We start from the raw sequence: 18,396 nt of genomic DNA on the forward strand, positions 1-18,396 counted from the left end.
CGCCCGCAATGAAATCCCGCCCGAGATCTCGCGAGCTTTCGGCGCGCTCCCCCCGAGCACGATGCCGCGCAGGAATGTGAAAGGCGCGCGCCCGCCGCCATTTTCTCTCTTTCTTGGCAGGCGGCGGCAGCGGCCGGAGCGGCGCTGGGGTGGCCATGGCGGACTATTCCACCGTGCCCCCTCCTGCTGCGGGCGCGCCCGGGGGAGGCGGCGGCGGGGCTGGAGGAGTGAACGATGCCTTTAAAGACGCGCTGCAGAGGGCTAGGCAGGTGTGTGTGTGTGGGGCTCTATCGAATCAATGGGGTCCCAGGGCCTAGAGGCCGCCGTATCAGAGCCGTGGAACAAGGAGCGGGCTGCGCCCTCACCGTGCTCGGCTGTGGAGAGTGGGGGTCCCTCCGCAAGTGTGTGTGTATTGGGGGGAGCTTCGTCCTATCTATACGCCTTCTTTGCGCTACCTGCCCGCTCTGGGCCGCGAGGTATTTGTGGCCCCGCTCCGCCATCGCCCGCGAGCAGCGCCGGGCTCGGCCCGAGGGGATTTGGCGGTGAGAGGAGCGGCAACGCGGGCTCCCTCCCGACGGCAGGGAGGCGAAATCTCGGCGGGCGAGTAGCGGCGCGTTATCGGGCCCGGCCCGGCGGAGGGACAGGAGGGCGGCGGCTCCGCGGGCGGGCCGTGTTGTGGTGCCCGCGGCGCCCGCAGCCTGCTCGGACCGGTTGGGCAGCGCCGCGGCCTGCGGAGCGAGGGCCCTTGCGGAAGCTCTTTATCCCGCAGTTTTATTTGTAGCTTCTGCACCACGGGCAATGTTTTCATCGCTTCTTGGGCGAAATGTTCGCCTCGCTTCTTAATAAGCGGTGGCGGTTTTGGCAGTATTTTATAACCCGGTGTAGTCGGATTTTGAGGTTGTTTAGTCGGTGAGGCGCTGCTGTGAGACACCACAATGTTTCGCGTAGAACGCGTAGAGAAAGAAAATCCTCGTTTAGGAAAAAGTGTTGGTGTTCAAAGGCTAAATTCTCGTTGGTTTTTTTTTTTAATGGGTGAGGAAAATTTGGGAGGCTCTACTGTTGAAGGATGAGCGCAAGTCTTTAAAAACAGAAAACCTCTATGAACATAACTGCTTTTGGCTTTTAATTATTTAGGGCCATTTTAATGTGCATTATTTAAATCCCTGAAATCTTTAGAGGACGTGGAATAAATATGGGCCGAATTAATTTTTTTTTCTCGGCTCACATCTGCCTTTTGTTTAGATTGCAGCGAAAATTGGAGGAGATGCTGGCACGTCAATGAATTCAAACGACTACGGTTATGGAGGGCAGAAAAGACCTCTTGAGGATGGAGGTACGCACTCGTTCTTGCTGCATTTATTTTTGTGGAGTATGGCCACTGTGCCAGAAAGACTGCAGGTGGTGTTTTTGTTTGTGGATTCGTGGGGTTTTTTTTTCCATAGCACAGCATTAAAATACTTCGTTCCCTTCATAGATCATTACATACTTTCTCATCGTCAGTTTAGTGGGAAAGTTTGTTTTAAACCGTTGTGCTCTAACCTGAAGTGAATGTAAGCCTGTTTTACAATATTTTATATGTAGTTTAAATGCTGCAAATAGAAAAATGTATGCTGGGGAAAGGGACAGAAACATTCAGGCTGCAAAATGACTGTGCAGGTGTCATTGAAGTCTTTCATGGTTGCGTGGGATTGATTACCGCTTGTAAATTACAATTAGAGCAGGAAGTGCTCCAGGAGCTTGATTGTTTCATTAACTTTATTACTGCACTGTTTCAAATAAAAGTATTAATGCATTTCATTGTAAAAGCATAGGACTTTAAAAAAACACTGGAAAGTAAATTTTCTACCCTGAAGACACTTCTGTGTTGTCTAATATTTCAGCCTACAGTGTGTGTGAGCCCTGATAAGATCATACTTAAATCTTACGACTTGTTGCAGCTTTTTGGATTTGCCTTACACTGCAGTAAAGTTTTCTCCTGAAACGTGTGTGTCGTCTTCTGTCTCTTACAGAGCAGCCACTTCGAACTTAACAGGGTTTGATATGTTTAATATACACACAAAGTGCTAGCTAAATTACAGGAAGAAATCTCTGAGCTTGCTGAAATGTTCTTATAGGTCTCACAAAAGAGAAATGCCTTTTTTTTCCTTTAAAAGGATTGAAACTCAGTCTACAGAATGTAACTAAGGCTTTATGTCAGGAGCTCTTGTGTCCTACAGTAAAGTTTTTTTTTCTATGAAAGGTGAGGTTTTTAATATACAAAAATGAGCTAATGATGCTTCAGATGATATATGTAATGTATTCTTTTTATTTTATGTGTAGATGGCTCTTGGACAAGTCCGAGCAGTACAACACACTGGGAGGGAATGCCCTCTCCTTTTAAAGGCAGGAATTTTTATTTATTACCTGTGTTTAGTATGTAAACATGACATAAACTAGTGGATCTTTCTGGATTGACACAAATATTTCTTGGAATATGTGTCTGAGTTTTTGCTGCACATAAATTATGGTGGTTCATATAGCGTTTATTTTGGGGTGGGAAGGAAGCATCTGAAGTCTTATCTTTTCAGATACAGGTTAATGATGCCTTTTATTTCTCTACTGTACAGACAGGATTTGGACGATAGTGATGTAGTTGCTTTGAATCTGCTTTTTTTCTGTGAAGTTTTATGCTATGAAATGCTTGATATTTGGATAGGGATTTCATATCAACATTCAGATTGAGATTGCATTGCCATGTGATACTGTTGTATTTTCAGATGTTTGGTCTAGATTTGTGGTCATTGTCAGAATTATTTTTTTTAAGTCATTGTTGATTTTTTTATGGATTTGATTTTTTTTTTCTTTTTTACTATAGAAGCATCATTAGCTTGAGCAGCCAACAAAGCTCAACTTTGTTCCTTATCTTAGTTGGGTTTCAGTGACTGGGTATCTGTGAGCTATCTACATACAGTGCGTTCTGAAAGCTGCCTTTTGTTAAACTGAATAGATACATGGAAAAATCTAACATCTTTTCAGCTATACTAACCAAGTGCTGAGTGTTCGTGAGATTTTTTCTTTTATTCAGATGATCAACTCCCTGAAATTGGAGGAGAAAAAAGAAAGGGGAAAAAAAAAAAGGGGGGGCTAAAATACACTGGAAATTTACAATTCACACTAAAAGGTTTAAGCACTTCTTGAATTTCTTGGCAAAAAAATTTTTAAAAATCTTAATTTTGCAGATCAACCAGATGCTAAGAAAGTTGCTCCCCAGAATGACTGTAAGTAATTTTTATTTTGTTGCCAAAAAAAACCTAAACAAGTGTAACATTGTCAGACCAACAGTTTGAAAGTGTTATGGTAGGTGACACTTGAATAAATGAGATCCAAAAAAATGGCTGGGGATTTGTGTCTTGTTGAAGCAGTGGGAGTCAGCTTTGTAAAACTGACAGGGGTGGTAGCAACAGATGAGTCTTTATCATTTTTTAACCTTTTGATAACACCTTTTAAAAGTGAACAAAAATTTGATCCAATTGAGTTTTGTTATCAAGGGAGAAGCTTAATTGTAAATTATACCACTTGTTTGAATTTAATTTTAACAATGTTTGTTTATAGCTTTTGGAAATCAGCTACCACCGATGCATCAGCAGCAAAGGTAAGAGTTAGATTACATCTTATGTAGGATTTTTATTGGAATAAAGTGGTTTCAAGCAATTTTTCTGAAAAAGTGGTATCAACACATGAAGCATTTATTCTGCCTTTGTGTGATCTGTTGAAATTTAGTTTCAGCAAGTCCCAAGTTAGACACTTAAAGTGTACCTACATTGCTGTCTCTTCCTTTCTCCACAGCCTAGGCTGTGGATCAAGGTTAATGAAAGGAAAATGTGTTGGCTGGTTTTTACTACTTCAGCATAGGCAGCATAGCTAGAAGTTCGAAGCAGATCTGAAGAGAAAGGGGGTGATGCCATCTTGTAAACAAAAAGCAAACCTGGATGACCTAAGACCAAATAATTCAAACTTTATGTAGAGTATTTCTCACCTGTGTTTGTTACAACTTCATGGTTTTCTTCACTTGTTTCTTACCTAAACAGTCATATCCAACTATTAATATGCTGTGGACAGTTCTGAGATACCAAAATTTTCAGCATCCTTTGATGGATATAAAGATGACACTTAAAATGCTACAGTAGCCTTTTCTGTATTGCACATCTGTTAATAAAGAGGGTGAAGGAAAACTTCTGACTGATTTGTATGACACATAAACCTTTTGTGTTGTTTCTGTGTATTGTCACCTTATGTAGAACTATGCTTGCATAATCACTTCCAAAGGTAGTGGGAGGCAAGTAAGCCAGGGTGATGATGGGGGCAGTAGCTTGCTTTAGTTTAATGGGACAATATGTATAAATGTAATGCTGGTTTGGTCTCTGGATGGTCATTGTCTTTTGTTTAACATTGTAGGTCTGTGATGACAGAGGAGTACAAAGTTCCAGATGGGATGGTTGGATTCAGTAAGTAGTATGGGTGTGTGGTCTTGTAGTACAGTGAGGGATGGTAGCAGATGCTGATAATACAAATAATCTTTCTATATTTTCTTTCTCCAAGTAATTGGCAGAGGCGGAGAGCAGATCTCACGCATACAGCAGGAGTCTGGCTGTAAAATACAGATTGCACCTGGTAACTACTGGGGGGGGGGTTAACCTGTCTGTTTGGGGAAATGGAGGGGGCGGTTGGTAGGAAGTCCAGAAGATTGCTCATGGCTTCTAATTGCCTCAACCTTCATTTAAGGTGTAGTTTAATTTTTTTTTACTAATCTTAACTATGATGAGTGAAAGAAATGCAAAATGGGGTGCATAGATTATTCTACTTCAGTGAATGTGAAGTTGCAGTAGTTTGTGTATTATGATTAATTTCATAAACTCTTTCTGACTTAACACTACTGATAAATTGGTTTAATTTTATGATTGCAGATAGTGGAGGCCTGCCTGAAAGATCATGTATGCTAACTGGAACACCAGAGTCTGTTCAGTAAGTATTTTTAACTGATGTCAGGACTGTAATCATGATTTTATTCTGATGGCAGCTAACATAACGCATGGTGAATATATACTTGCTTTTGTCCACTGTTGTGGCGGTAGTTCCAAGTACGAATGTCCTTACTTTGCATGCTGAATCAAGCAGCAGCTTTTGTTCTGAGTTAAGCTTTGTGTGTAACTATAGTGAGGGTCCTTGAGGAGGTAACTTTGTTAAATGTGTTTGGTAAAGGACCACCTTTTGCATTCCAATATTGGGATGGTTTTATTATTTTGCAGTTAGTTTCTTAAGTTATTTTTGCAGATTGATTGAGTTTGCTTCATATTTCTTAGTGATAGTAATCATAATTATTTTGCAGAAACTTTTTAAATTAAGACTATTTCCAATACTTATTCCTCCAAGATACTTGGAGGAATAAGTATTTATAAACGTGTATTTTCTTTCACAGGTCAGCAAAAAGATTACTTGACCAGATAGTTGAAAAGGGAAGACCTGCACCTGGATTTCATCATGGTGATGGACCTGGAAATGCAGTCCAAGAAATTATGATTCCAGCAAGTAAAGCAGGATTAGTTATTGGGAAAGGTGGAGAGACAATTAAACAATTACAGGTATATCTGTATCTTCTTTTAAATATGATAGTACTGAATCTGGATTTGAGTGGGTATTGACCTCCCTTTTGTCAAATAGGAGCGGGCAGGTGTCAAAATGGTCATGATTCAAGATGGTCCGCAGAACACTGGTGCAGACAAGCCCCTTAGGATAACTGGAGACCCTTATAAAGTTCAGGTAAGGAGTGCTTCACAATTCAGAGCATTTTCTAATCTGTTCTGATGTTGCAGTACCTAAACAACCTTTCATTCTTCTTTTAGCAAGCCAAGGAAATGGTGCTGGAGTTAATTCGTGATCAAGGTGGCTTTAGAGAGGTGCGCAACGAATATGGGTCAAGAATAGGAGGAAATGAAGGGATAGACGTAAGCATGGTTGAAAAACTTGTTCACTGTATTTTGAGATGTTAACTTTAAAATGTTAAGTGGGGTAATACCAATGAAAGCATTTAACCAGATTTCAGAAGTGATTATGGCATGTAAGTATTACTCGATCATTTCTGAATTCGCAACACTAAATGATGTGCGGCATTCACTTCGCATTTCCAGCAGTTACAAACAATGTCAAGTAGCTGGAGTTTTTTATCAAATGTGCAAGTAAATTTTATGGCCGAGTATATAATACTATAATGTTACTGAAATTGGACTTTGGCCTTTACAGAAGGATGTTCAAGTCCACCTGTTAATGCAAGTCACAGCCTAGTAACTGTTCATCAGGGGAGAGGCTTAAAGTTTCATCTCCTAGAATTTTAGACACTTCATAAATTCTTTTTTTCTTTTTTTTTTTTATTTTGAGAAGTATAGTATCCACTGGAATTGCTACCACTATGAGAACTTGTAAAACATAGAATCACTTTCTGTTTGATACTTTGGTCCAGTATGTGCTAGGCTTGTGACTTGATATTAAAAAATACCATTTCAAAAAAGCCTGAAGTGGCATTGATCTTGCCCTAGTTTACAATTATAATTAATTCTAACCCTTTCATTGTGTGGATTTTTTGGGAATATCTGTGTCATCAGCATCTTGGTTTGGTTTTTTTTCCCCAGGTTCCAATACCACGATTTGCTGTAGGTATTGTAATTGGAAGAAATGGAGAGATGATAAAAAAGATCCAGAATGATGCTGGTGTTAGGATCCAGTTTAAGCCAGGTTTGTAAAACGTTCATAACTCTCTGTGAATTAAGTGTAAATTTACTGAATTGCGTATACTGGAATAGTTCATTTTTATTCCAGATGATGGAACAACTCCCGATAGAATAGCCCAGATCACAGGGCCTCCAGACAGATGTCAGCATGCTGCAGAAATTATTACAGATCTCCTTCGCAGTGTTCAGGTTGGGTAACGTCATTCAGTTTTTAAAATCTCCTGCCCATGCTTTGGAAAGACCCAAAATTTTCAAAAAGTGTGTATAATTAAAGAAAATAATTTAGTTACGCCATTTGAATCTACTTCAAAGTTTGGTCTGGAATATGAATGTTTACTTCTACAGTTACAGTTTTGCAAGTGACAGTACTGATTCAAAGTCATGGCATTTCTCTATATGGCTGGTTTTTAGAGCTGCTGCTTGTCTTTTGTGTTGAAAGCTAATATGCTCTGACTTTTGGTTGTAATCAGTGTTTAAAAGCTCATTGTTAGATAAGCCCCACTGCTGCATTTACAGAAGGCAGACAAAAATTACATCTCTGTACATGTGAAACTTTCTGCTTTCTTCTATATCCTTCCTTCATCTTTCATACACAGAATTATACAGAACATATTCTAAAATGTAATTTAGGCCTTCTGTAAAAGGTACTGCTTTAACTACCAAAACTGTCTGAGTAGAGAATCAGTTTTTTCTTAACAAAGGATGTCATGTAACCTGTTTGCATTATTTGTTTGCAGTAATTTTATAGCACATGGTCATTTGTTGCTGCTTCTTTTTAGGCTGGTAACCCTGGTGGACCAGGACCTGGTGGTCGAGGAAGGGGTAGAGGCCAAGGCAACTGGAACATGGGGCCTCCTGGTGGATTACAGGAGTTCAATTTTATTGTCCCTACTGGCAAAACTGGATTAATCATTGGAAAAGGCAATATATCTTATATATGTACATTTATATGTTATTTTAAAACCACTCAGCTTTTCTGTTTGGACAAATGCCATGCTACAGAGGTGTGTGATTAGCATGATGCTAATAATGCAGATGTTGTATGTTCAATCCCTGTATGGGCCTTTCACATAAGAGTTGGACTCCATCATCTTTGTGGGTGCCTTCCAACTCAGAGTATTTTGTGATTCCGTCATTTTTTAAAAATTTTTAATTGCTAAATTACCTCTGTTTTGAAGACTTTGTGTATACTAATGGTACATATAACTTTTCTGGATCCTGTAGGAGGAGGAGCCAGTTCAGGGAATTTAACTTTCTGGTTTTGGTGCACTGCAAGAAATTGTGGACTTAAATAGCATGTCAGCCTCTGTGGGGCTTTTTTGTCATTTGGGCTTCCTTCCCTTTATAGGGAGGTTGGGTTTTAAGTGTATTTACTAATAACCATGTGTGTCAGTTGTTACTCATGTCTGATATTAAATGTTGACATGAATGGAAAAAAACAGACAAGGTTGTCGGAATTCTTTGCTGTTGTTTCTGAGTGACATTTTTGTGGTCTTTAAAATAAAAAAATAACTTGTTTTACTAATTTATTGCCATTAAATCTCTGTATTACACTGAAGAGTTTTTTTTTAAATTGCTGGAATGTTCTTGATTGGCTTTTAAGAATAGGTGCCTTTTCATGTCTTTTCAGCTTCCACGCAGTTGACTTTCTCTGATTCGAATCAGTATTTTTTGCTTTAATGCACGTCATAACAACTCTATGTTGCATTGTAGGTGGTGAAACTATTAAAAGTATAAGCCAACAGTCTGGTGCTAGAATAGAACTTCAAAGAAATCCTCCACCTAATGCGGATCCGAACATGAAGATGTTTACTATCCGTGGAACACCCCAGCAAATAGATTATGCACGACAACTAATAGAAGAAAAGATTGGAGTGAGTGTATAACTGCTTTTTTGTTTACTATTGGAGCTAAATAGAGGTGAAAGCAAGTCTCCTTTGTGGATGCTTCTCTATCCTTTCACTTCCCAGATAATAAATTGATAATAATGGCTATCTGAATTTAAAGTACTATAAACATAACAAAATCTTGAAATGGAAACAGTTGATCTCTTCAACATCCTATGGTGTGTTCTTGATAATGCCAGTTTTGTGCATATGAGAAATTTGATACATTCACAGAATATTAGATATCAGTGATACTAAATTGTGTGTTTTGCTTTTCAGTCTCAGTATATTTGGGTAAAGTTCTAATCCAAGTTACGCCTTCGGTTCCACTGCACTTTCGTTTGCATATGTGGGCATGTAATCAAATTCACTAGTGGCTTTTTGTTCCTGATCTTACAAGCAGTTTTAGTTAGTCAGATTTAGGTGTATTGATTTATTTTAAAACCGATAATGTTGTTAGAGTGTGGGGCTTTTAGTGCAACTTGTGGAAAAATCCATGGGTTTTTTGTAAAATCCTTCACTTCCTCAAGACAGGACTGAAATAAATGCAGTTTTTTAGTTGTTATTACTGCCACAGCTGCCTTTAACTGTAACTAGTCCTAAGCTTAATCAAACTTTAAAAAGCCTGTTTTCTGCAGGTAACTGTCTTTATTTAAAACCAATCAAACCTGTTAGACGATTCACTTAGAGTGTTCAGATAAATGTTTTTAAATTGCTGAAAAATTGAGAACCTCAAGGTGTATTTTTATGTCTGTGCTACCTTTGTTACAGGGTCCGGTGAATCCATTGGGTCCACCTGTTCCCCATGGTCCCCATGGTGTTGTTCCTGGCCCGCATGGACCTCCTGGGCCACCAGGTCCTGGTGCTCCCATGGGACCATATAATCCAGCTCCTTATAATCCAGGCCCTCCTGGTCCTGCGCCTCAGTAAGTATTGCTTCAGCTGACTTCCTTCTTTGTAAAGTGACCCTGGGACCAGCTTTCACTGTGTGTGTATGGCTTGGTCTTTTGCAGTGGTCCTCCAGCTCCATATGCTCCACAGGGATGGGGAAATGCTTATCCGCACTGGCAGCCACCTAACCCACCAGATCCAGGTAAGAAATGCACAGCTGTACTGTAGGGTGGGTATGTTTCAAGTACATCCATTCTGTCCTTACAAGTATATGCATTATACAGTTCACTTGTGTTACACTCATAAAGCTGAAAAACTCCTATTTTTCTGGATTTTTCTTCACTGATTGTCATTTTACTTATGTTTTGCATTTTACCTATGTGGCTTGTGAGATGTTGAAAGTTAATTGTTACAGTTGGAATATGCTTTTTTACAAGTGTTATTGATACTGCATCCCTATTTATGATACTTTTTGCAAGTCTTGGTTCACTGATTTTGTGCAGTTCAGTTTTCTTACAATTGATGTTTTTGCTAAAGTTCTTTATTGAGGATGTCTTTTTTTCTCTAGTAGTAGATGACTTCTGATTTTAAACAGTCTTCACTGCTCTGTCTTTTTACAGTTAATGCTATAATGTTTCTAGGTTTTGTTCTATTAGAATTACTTTTAAGAGTCTGATATACACAAATGTATTTTGTTGAGTCCTTTTTGAGGGCTAAAACCTTGGTAATTTGCTGTTAATACAGTAAAACTAGTTAGGGTTGTGTATTTTGAGCTTTTGCTTTTAATAGTTTTGTATATTCTTCTGAAACCCGTCTTTGTAGAATCTGTTTCTTCTATTTCTGTTTATCTTTGTCAAGACTGGGAGTTCTTACTTAATTACAACTTCCAAAGTTGTAGTATCCTGCTTTTCTTTAAGTTTACATCCTTTGGTTGGACTAGAGGATATGGGGAAATGGAACATCAGCCACAGAAGGCATGGTAAGGCTAGATGCTTGAGTCTGTTGTACCTCATTTGTTTGAGGTTGAGTTTTCTCAGAACTTGAGCCAAAAGATCTCAATATCATTTTTGTTATAAATGACAAATATTTTCTGATAGTCACTCATCCTGACATAGGATCCATTAGTGGAGAAGGGGACTATATGTATGTGTCAGGTTGTATCTTTGCAAAGAACCATTGCTGGGTTTAGTTCCCAAACTTCCATGCAAGGTAGTTCTGCATGTATTCAGTTCAGTATTTAAAAATGCCTGCTGACATTATTTAGAAGTAGAATAATTCAAAGTGACTTGGTCTCAGCATAGCAAAACCACTATTAAAATGTTACAGCCTTTTTCACACCACCTTCTTTATTATTTTATGAAGTTACTTATCTACACAAAGGCTGTGTAAGAAAAAATGGCAAATACTCCCTTGATGTCATCCTGATGATTCTGTAACTGCTTTTTTGATAAATACTTCTCTTAAAAATCTAATGAAGTTGTCATATATGCAGTTGAAGTTGGTGTTTCTTTTGACTAGCATTTCTTTGGATTAATTTTCTACAGTTTTCTCTTAGTTACTCACTCCAGTGTAACAAATGGGTTATTTTAGTATTTTTTTCAGAGGTGCTTTCTCCAGACCTGTGCTTGCCCTTGTCACATGAAAGTGGAGCTAGTTACTACAGTCAGATTTCTTTGGAAATTTAATGAATCCAGCTCTGTGTTCTTCTACTCTAGAGAAGTAGCTAAGGGGAAGGAGATGGGGAATTGAGCAATGGCTTATTTGATATTTGCAGGTAACCTTAGAATATAGTCTGTGTTAGTTTAAATCCACTATTATTGATGGAAGCAGTGTAATTTAAAACAGGAAGTAGTGTGTTAACATTTTTTTCTGTATTCTGATACTGTGTGCATTTGAAGTGGTTACATCTGACTTGTCACAGGATTTCATTTAGCATTAATTTGTTGTTGTGGGTTTCTTCTTGAATGTCTTTTTCAAGGGATTTCTTCATCTTCCATTATTCACTGCCCTACCTGTTTCCTGTTTAGGGAGGATTATATTTCCGTTCCCATGTACAGTTATTCTAAAGTATCAGTTGTCTTCATATCCTTTTGTGAAATTCTCTCCTCAGTTGGCTGCATTTCTTTGCAGATACTTTTACTCTTTTAAGACTGCAAATACTGTTTGCAAATATATGCTGGTTGTGTAAAACATACTATGTTCTCTAATAATAGATTTTCAGGTATTGTGGATTGCCAATCTGGTAATGTAATCAATCTGTGACTCAGCAAGAATAATCCATTCCTAAAGGCTATATGTGAAAAACAGAGAAATAAAACTCTAGGAAACAGCATCATTGGCCTGCCTAGATGTAGATAAAAATAAGGAACCATGGAGATAGATGCAGAAGATGCAACTGTTTCTATTTTTTTTTATACTAAAAAGCTGTAAGTAAACAGTGATGCTTAATAGCCATGTATGGGGATTCAGGTTCCTAAAATGCTGTGTGTTTCTCTATTTTACTGTTACCTTAAAGTTAAACTGACAAGCATTGCAAATGCCTAGTAAGTCTTGTATTCTTCTGTTTCAGAAATATGTATTGGCACGCCTCCTCCACCGTTGCCAGTGTCATTAGCGTGAGGTTCTAACAAAAGTAAAACCCTGAAATTGTTTGGTGCTAGAATGATTCATTGCTGTTTCCATTTATTAACGTGACTGTTTAAATAAACTTGAAAAATCTGTTTCTGTTTATCACACGTAAGATTAATAAGTGGCGTTGTAGTAGAAAGGGTTCTAAAATTATTTTATCTCACCAGCTTTATGAAAGTACACTTTGTACAGTACATTAGTCTGAAACCTGATCAAAAGTTTATGCTAGAAAGAAAGAATACTTAAAGGATGTACATGGATATTTTGTTGAGATGGATTTTTCTTTGGAGGAAAATAAGAATGCCTAGGACAGGATTAATTGAGGACAGCATTCTGTTCATAGTAGTACTATTATAAATGTTTATATTCTGTTTTCATAGGTAAGCCAGGAACAGATCCCAATTCAGCAGCGTGGGCAGCTTATTATGCTCACTATTATCAACAGCAAGCACAGCCACCACCTGCAGCCCCTCCTGGTGGACCAGCTACAACACAAACTAATGGACAAGGTAGCTATTGAGTGAAATGGACATATTTCTCGTTGCTGGAGGTGTAAATACCCCATTATTTTTTATTGTTGTCTTCATATATGGTGTAAACTTATTTTAGGTAGCTGGTTTTCTTGGGAAACTATTGCTTATAGCCTTCAATATTGCTTTTATTAATTTCAGCAGTAATGAGAGTAATGTATTTAAGAGAATTTTGCTGCAACATGGGCTGACTTAACGACTACATAGAGCAGTCATAAATAAAAATGTAATGAGCTAAGCTGTTGATTGCCATTTGCTTAAATGGTCACATTACTTCCAGTGGGTTTAGGACAATTACAGTTGTGGTATTTAGTTGTGTTATTTTAATTTTTGTGCCTGGCTGAGGCTTACCACTTGAATTTTGGTGTTTCGTATTGCTAGTGGTATGCACTTCCTGAATCTTGAAAACATGTCTTTTTCACTAGTAGTATATTTGTGCTTGTACCACAAAGGTTTATAGTGTCAGATTTGAGTGATGTCATGTGGGACCATTACTGAAAACTTCTGTTGATTATTTGGATTATACATGAAACAAACCCCAGTAGTTTAGTTTGACTGTTTTTAATATAATTCAGGAGATCAGCCAAATCCAGCACCAGCAGGGCAGGTTGACTATACCAAGGCCTGGGAGGAGTACTACAAAAAAATGGGTAAGTGTGCAGGGGGGTTTTTTGTTGTTTTTTTTCTCTTCCATATTCACAGTGGAATGTTTTAGGAGACTTGCATATTTTGCTGGATGAGATGGGGTTTTTACCCCAAAAAAATAAAAATCCACAGTCACATGTGTTCTGAATCAAATACTGCTGAGAAACAGACTTCAATTTTGTGTTGTTTTTAGGGATTTCATGGTACTGAGGGTAGTAATCAGCTTTACAAAAATGCTTCAAACTTAAGGAGATGTCTTTGATTGTTGGGAAACAACATCTTTTAAATATTTCAATCTGAGTGTTTAAAAGTATATTTCCCAAGTTTTGAAGTTCAGCTTTGATCTCCTTTATGTAGCTGTTGTTTTTAGAGTTTGATAGTTGTTTCCCAATTCTCTTCAGATTACATATAATTTTCTTTTCTTGTAACTTGTTTTCTGTGTTTCAGGTTACTAAAGTATCATAATTAGCTTCCATTATACTGTGCCCTTTTTTAAATAGCATTTGCTTTGCAGCACTTGAGCTGTGTTTAAACTGCAGGTTACATGTTGTTGGTAGCTTTTTTTATAAAAATGAAATGAATATGCTGGTTAAGTTGATTATTTCATTGTTTTCTGTATAAGGAAAGAGTGTGTGAGTTTTATGTACTGGCAGAAGGTGCCATTACTGTTTAAATCATGGTGATGTTGTGTAGGTCATGTTCTGTCCATGGTGTCCGGCTGTGGACCGCCGTAGGTGGTGGAGCTCTGGATACTGAGCCCCAGTGGGCTTAGGAATGCCAGTGCTTTCCCAGATATCTCTGACCAGAAATACAGCAACATCCTGTTAGGGATGCGTCTTTGTTTGCATGGGAGGGTTTGGTGGCTGTTTTGCCATCTTCCAACTGCACTCAGTTTCCTCATGGAATATTAAAAGCATTCAGATTTAAGATTAATAACATGCTTAATTCCTCTTACAAACCTTCCACTGTATTGGTAATTAGTTGCCAAGACATAACTACCTTTATTCTTTATTTTGGCACAGCATAAGTGATGAATTGAACAGAAAATATATAATGATTATTTAGTTCAATAATAGTGTATCAGACTAAAACAGTTACAACTCCCAAACATAAGATTTTTAAGATGATAGGCCTTTCCATTTTTCTTCTTCCTGCTTCATTTAGCTATTTCTTCTCAATTCACTGTCTGTTAGTTTTGCTCACATTTTAAAATGCAAAGTTGTGGGTGGTTTTTACTGTTTTTTAAATAATGTAGTTTGTTGGCAGGGGCTCAGCCATCTTTCTAATTTGCTATCTTGGAAAGGGAAGTCTGGCTTGCACTAGTCTTGCACTTGCTCAGATTAACTAATAGCTAGTTACAAGGTGCTAGGATAGAGTTTATGGGAACAATTTCAAAGAGGAATGTGAGCCAAAAAAATACATTGGGAGATAAAAATAGTTGCTCTTAAAATGCAAAATGTAAAAAGTGCCAAGACAATCAACTAAGAGGAAAAACACAAGGTCAGTTCTCATCTTAATTTCTTTTTCTAGTTTGGATTGAGTTCTTTGCCTGAAGGAGAGTTCTTGATGGCTGGACCTATATAACTTGACTGTGTAAATCATGAGAACTTTCTGCTGCAGAATCTTGATGTGGTAGATAGCATTTCTCTTAGAAAAGAGGAATTCAGTTGGATGTAATGCTAAATGGTGGTGGTTTTCCCCACCTCGGTAACTATGTTAAGAAGCAGTGGAAGATCTGATGGGCAGGAAGGTTGTCCAACAGCAAGTTCATGGGCTCTCCAGGCTCTCCAGTACCATTTGTACTGTAATTTTCTGTCCCCATTAACTTGTGCCAAAGGATGGGAATTACAAGTCCTCTTTGATGACTGAGATTTTTCACAGCACAGATAATTTCACTAAACTTTGTTAGAGAGAACTGAACTGAAATTCAGAGTTGTTGAGCCCAACCAGTTCTGCTGTTTTGCTGGTTTTGCTATTGAAAACTCTTTTGATAATCCTTTTGGCAAGCCTCTGAGGGTAAACAGTACTGAGCTGAACAAGTTTCCTGTGATATTGCAATTGGTGTTTTGAATTTTCTCATACTTAGTCAAGTATGAGTGATCTGAAAATGATAAAACACTCCTGAATATGCCCATCCAAACAGTGTTTTCAAAGTGGCTTCCTTCTGGTGTGATATGACTCTGCTAATCACAGAGAACACTTCACTGTATTTTTTAGTGAACAGTGATTTGAAAGTGAACCTGTTTTCTGACTCAGAAATACAGTGGCAAAGTCCATGTCCTTTTTCAGACCCTTGTTTCAGGGGCTACTCCTTTGAGTAGCAAATACTCCAAAAAGTCTCTTATGGATAACAGTTCCCTTTAAACATGAAGACATTTTTTAGTAAATGATCTGTATGCCACTATTGAAATTAGAAAATTTATTATTTAAAGTCATTCCCATATACTGTGGGCTTGACATACAGTTAAAGGATTCCATAATAAAGTAGTGGAAGTGTTTTTAAAAGATTGCTCAGCATTGTAGTGGGAAAGAAGAAACAAAACAGTTTGCTCTTACTAGAATCACTCTTGATAATGTTGAACGGTAAAATCTGCTGGTGTTTCCTTTCTCAGCCCTCCTTAAACAGGAGGTGTTCTGTGTTTCTCATATTTACCAGTCTTACCCATAAGTGTTCCCTTTGAATTTTGATATTAACAAGCAGGTGCAGCTTCTACACTGAAGGGAAGCTTTGACTAAATTGCTGAATTCCATGTGTAAGTTCAGAACTACTTGCAGTTAGGGAAATGGTGCACCTAAAATACCCATTTCAGGACAGAAGTCCAGTTTGACATCTTTGAGTAGATGTTAAATTTTCTATATTTGATTTATTACTTGAATTTCAGTGCTGCCTTGACATAGTTGGCTAAATGTCCAAAGGTTCTTGGGTCATAATGTGCAAAAAAATCCCTTTTCTTTGACGTTCAGTTGTGTTGACAATAATTTGTACGTACAGTTATTATCTCAAAGTAATGGTGAACTTGGGAAGAGAGTATCCTTGGATAATTTGTAACCATATTAAAGATAATTTTTATTAAAAGAACTGATCAGAAGTGTAAATTGTAAGTTGTAATTCACCACATTTTTAAAGTTGTAAAATGTGATTACAACTCTAAAGCGTTGAAGAAATTTAAGTTTTTGTAGAAATTCCTTTACTGTATAAGCTCAAATAAAGATGGATGGACTTCCAGAGCTTACCTACAGTGTAAGTAGAAAAACTAAGTTGTAAAGGCAGTTGGAAAATGGAAGGTTGTATTTCAATGGCTTCCAGGCTAGTGCTTTGCCAAATACTCACATTCTCTGCTTATAAGTCATGTTTTTGAGAGGATTAGAAGACTATACATGTGTAGGAGTAGTGTGAAATAGCTAGGATTCTTTATGTGAGTTTTCTTTGTTAAAGTATTTTCAAAAAACCCAACCAGACAAAATCAACCTTCTGTCTGACATCCTAGAAAACACTTCATTAGAATTTTTGATATTCGTGTTTCTCAGAAGGTTGCTCAGTGGTTTTGTATTCTAGTAAAAGGTGAGGTGGTTTCAGGTAGGATTGAAAACTTCCAGCCCTCATCCAGTGGAAGCTGCCCCTTTTTGTTCATAGCAGAAGAGACAGTTGGGTGCACAAGGAATTGTACAGGGGGCAGACTTGCATTTTGCTTGGGTTTATTTCCTGCAGGGTGATGGGATGTGGTGGTTTGTTTTTGTTGGGTTTGGGTTTTTTTTTTTTCCTAGTATCTTAGAAAAAGCTTGCAGAGGTGGTGGTTTTTAGTAGTATCCTAATTCTGACTTTTGATTTGAAAAATAATGGATTAAGAATGTAAATCAAAAGTGTCATAGCAGAGTAATAAAAGTTCTGGTTTGGAAGTTCAGGAAACTTCAAATGAAGCAGTAAGTATAAAACCCTTCTGTCTGGGTGCCTGCGATGTTTAGTGCTTAGAGTGTGTTACTTTGCTTAGAGTCCTGTACATTTTGTAGTGGTAACTGCAAAAACACCTCTCAGAAATTATAAAGAAGGTTGTGGTACTAAGAGGGCTGTACTTGATGTTTCTGAAGTTGGGGGGGAAAAGGAAGTAAAGATGTCTGTGACAAATCTCCTGTGGAAGAACAGCATGACTGAACGGTTGGTGGTAATTTTCTTTGATTGTTTTGCTTGGTTTTTTAATAAGCTGAAGAGTCCTTGTGTATCAGTCTGTCACTGTTAGGGATTTTAGTCTGTCAGTTGATTTTGTTGAAAGGAGCAGTAATTCTGAGCTGTCTGAGAGAGTGTGTTTGCACACGCTCTTGTTTGTAGAGGATTGGAACTTCTGCGAGGTGTGGAAGCAGGTTTTAGGACTGTGGTGGAGTAAAGGTTTACAAAAATTACTGCCTTTTTGAAAAATATAACCTGCAATAACTTTGTAATTGCACAAAGGATGCCAGAATTGGGGAAGTGTATGAACTGGCATCTGCTGAGCTAATGAATGCAGTCTGTGAAATAAGATAAAATTAGTCTAGGTGTGGATTACAAAGTGTTTTGCCTCTTGGTGTGTATTCAAATACTGCTGTATTAATCATGCTTAAAGCCTGCTGTTTAGGTCAGCAGGCTTTAAACATGATTCGTTATTATGAATCAAAAGGCAGAAAAAACTGTCTTCATTGTTCCTCAGTTTTGATTTACATGGGAATCACTACATTAAAATAATAGAATGAGTGTTCAGGCTGAAAAAGCCCACCACAAGTTTATTCAAAAGCCTTGGAGGTATATTGCTAGGTGATGTTTGTCAGGTGCTGAGATCTTGACGTTTTCTCATTTCTATTGCAACAACAAAGCTGTGTAATTGTAATTACTTGCAGGTCAAGCTGTTCCTGCCCCTGCTGGGGCTCCTCCGGGCGGTCAGCCAGATTACAGCGCAGCGTGGGCTGAGTACTACAGGCAGCAGGCAGCATACTACGCTCAGACAAGTCCACAGGGAATGCCACAGCATCCTCCAGCACCACAGGTACAGTCTTAAAGTGGTTTTTGCCTGGCTTCTGTCTCAGTGG

The 18,396-nt window shown here is 38.2% G+C and overlaps 1 protein-coding gene across 15 annotated transcripts in view; it reads left to right on the forward strand.

The window, feature by feature from the left end:
- The first annotated feature begins 71 nt into the window (after nt 1–71).
- FUBP1 (far upstream element binding protein 1) overlaps nt 72–18,396 on the forward strand; it is a 42,980-nt gene continuing 24,655 nt past the window's right edge. For 10 of the 15 annotated variants that reach the window (XR_007205505.1, XR_007205508.1, XR_007205509.1 and 7 more), the window contains exons 1-20: nt 73–269; nt 1,243–1,333; nt 2,320–2,382; nt 3,219–3,257; nt 3,592–3,631; nt 4,435–4,484; nt 4,579–4,650; nt 4,944–5,001; nt 5,456–5,618; nt 5,698–5,796; nt 5,880–5,981; nt 6,663–6,765; nt 6,850–6,950; nt 7,541–7,682; nt 8,475–8,635; nt 9,419–9,573; nt 9,661–9,740; nt 12,547–12,675; nt 13,272–13,346; nt 18,208–18,353. Coding sequence is in view for 6 of the 15 variants with exons in the window: in XM_048313514.1 (XP_048169471.1) it covers nt 156–269; nt 1,243–1,333; nt 2,320–2,382; nt 3,219–3,257; nt 3,592–3,631; nt 4,435–4,484; nt 4,579–4,650; nt 4,944–5,001; nt 5,456–5,618; nt 5,698–5,796; nt 5,880–5,981; nt 6,663–6,765; nt 6,850–6,950; nt 7,541–7,682; nt 8,475–8,635; nt 9,419–9,573; nt 9,661–9,740; nt 12,547–12,675; nt 13,272–13,346; nt 18,208–18,353 (1,983 nt within the window). In the remaining 9 variants the exon portion in view is untranslated. Of the gene's footprint in view, nt 270–1,242; nt 1,334–2,319; nt 2,383–3,218; nt 3,258–3,591; nt 3,632–4,434; nt 4,485–4,578; nt 4,651–4,943; nt 5,002–5,455; nt 5,619–5,697; nt 5,797–5,879; nt 5,982–6,662; nt 6,766–6,849; nt 6,951–7,540; nt 7,683–8,474; nt 8,636–9,418; nt 9,574–9,660; nt 9,741–12,546; nt 12,676–13,271; nt 13,347–18,207; nt 18,354–18,396 lie in introns of all 15 variants that reach the window. The other 5 variants (XR_007205513.1, XM_048313518.1, XM_048313516.1 and 2 more) reach the window with 4 other exon arrangements.

Source organism: Corvus hawaiiensis, chromosome 9 (genome assembly GCF_020740725.1).
Source record: "Corvus hawaiiensis isolate bCorHaw1 chromosome 9, bCorHaw1.pri.cur, whole genome shotgun sequence".
Classification (NCBI taxonomy): Eukaryota; Metazoa; Chordata; class Aves; order Passeriformes; family Corvidae; genus Corvus; species Corvus hawaiiensis.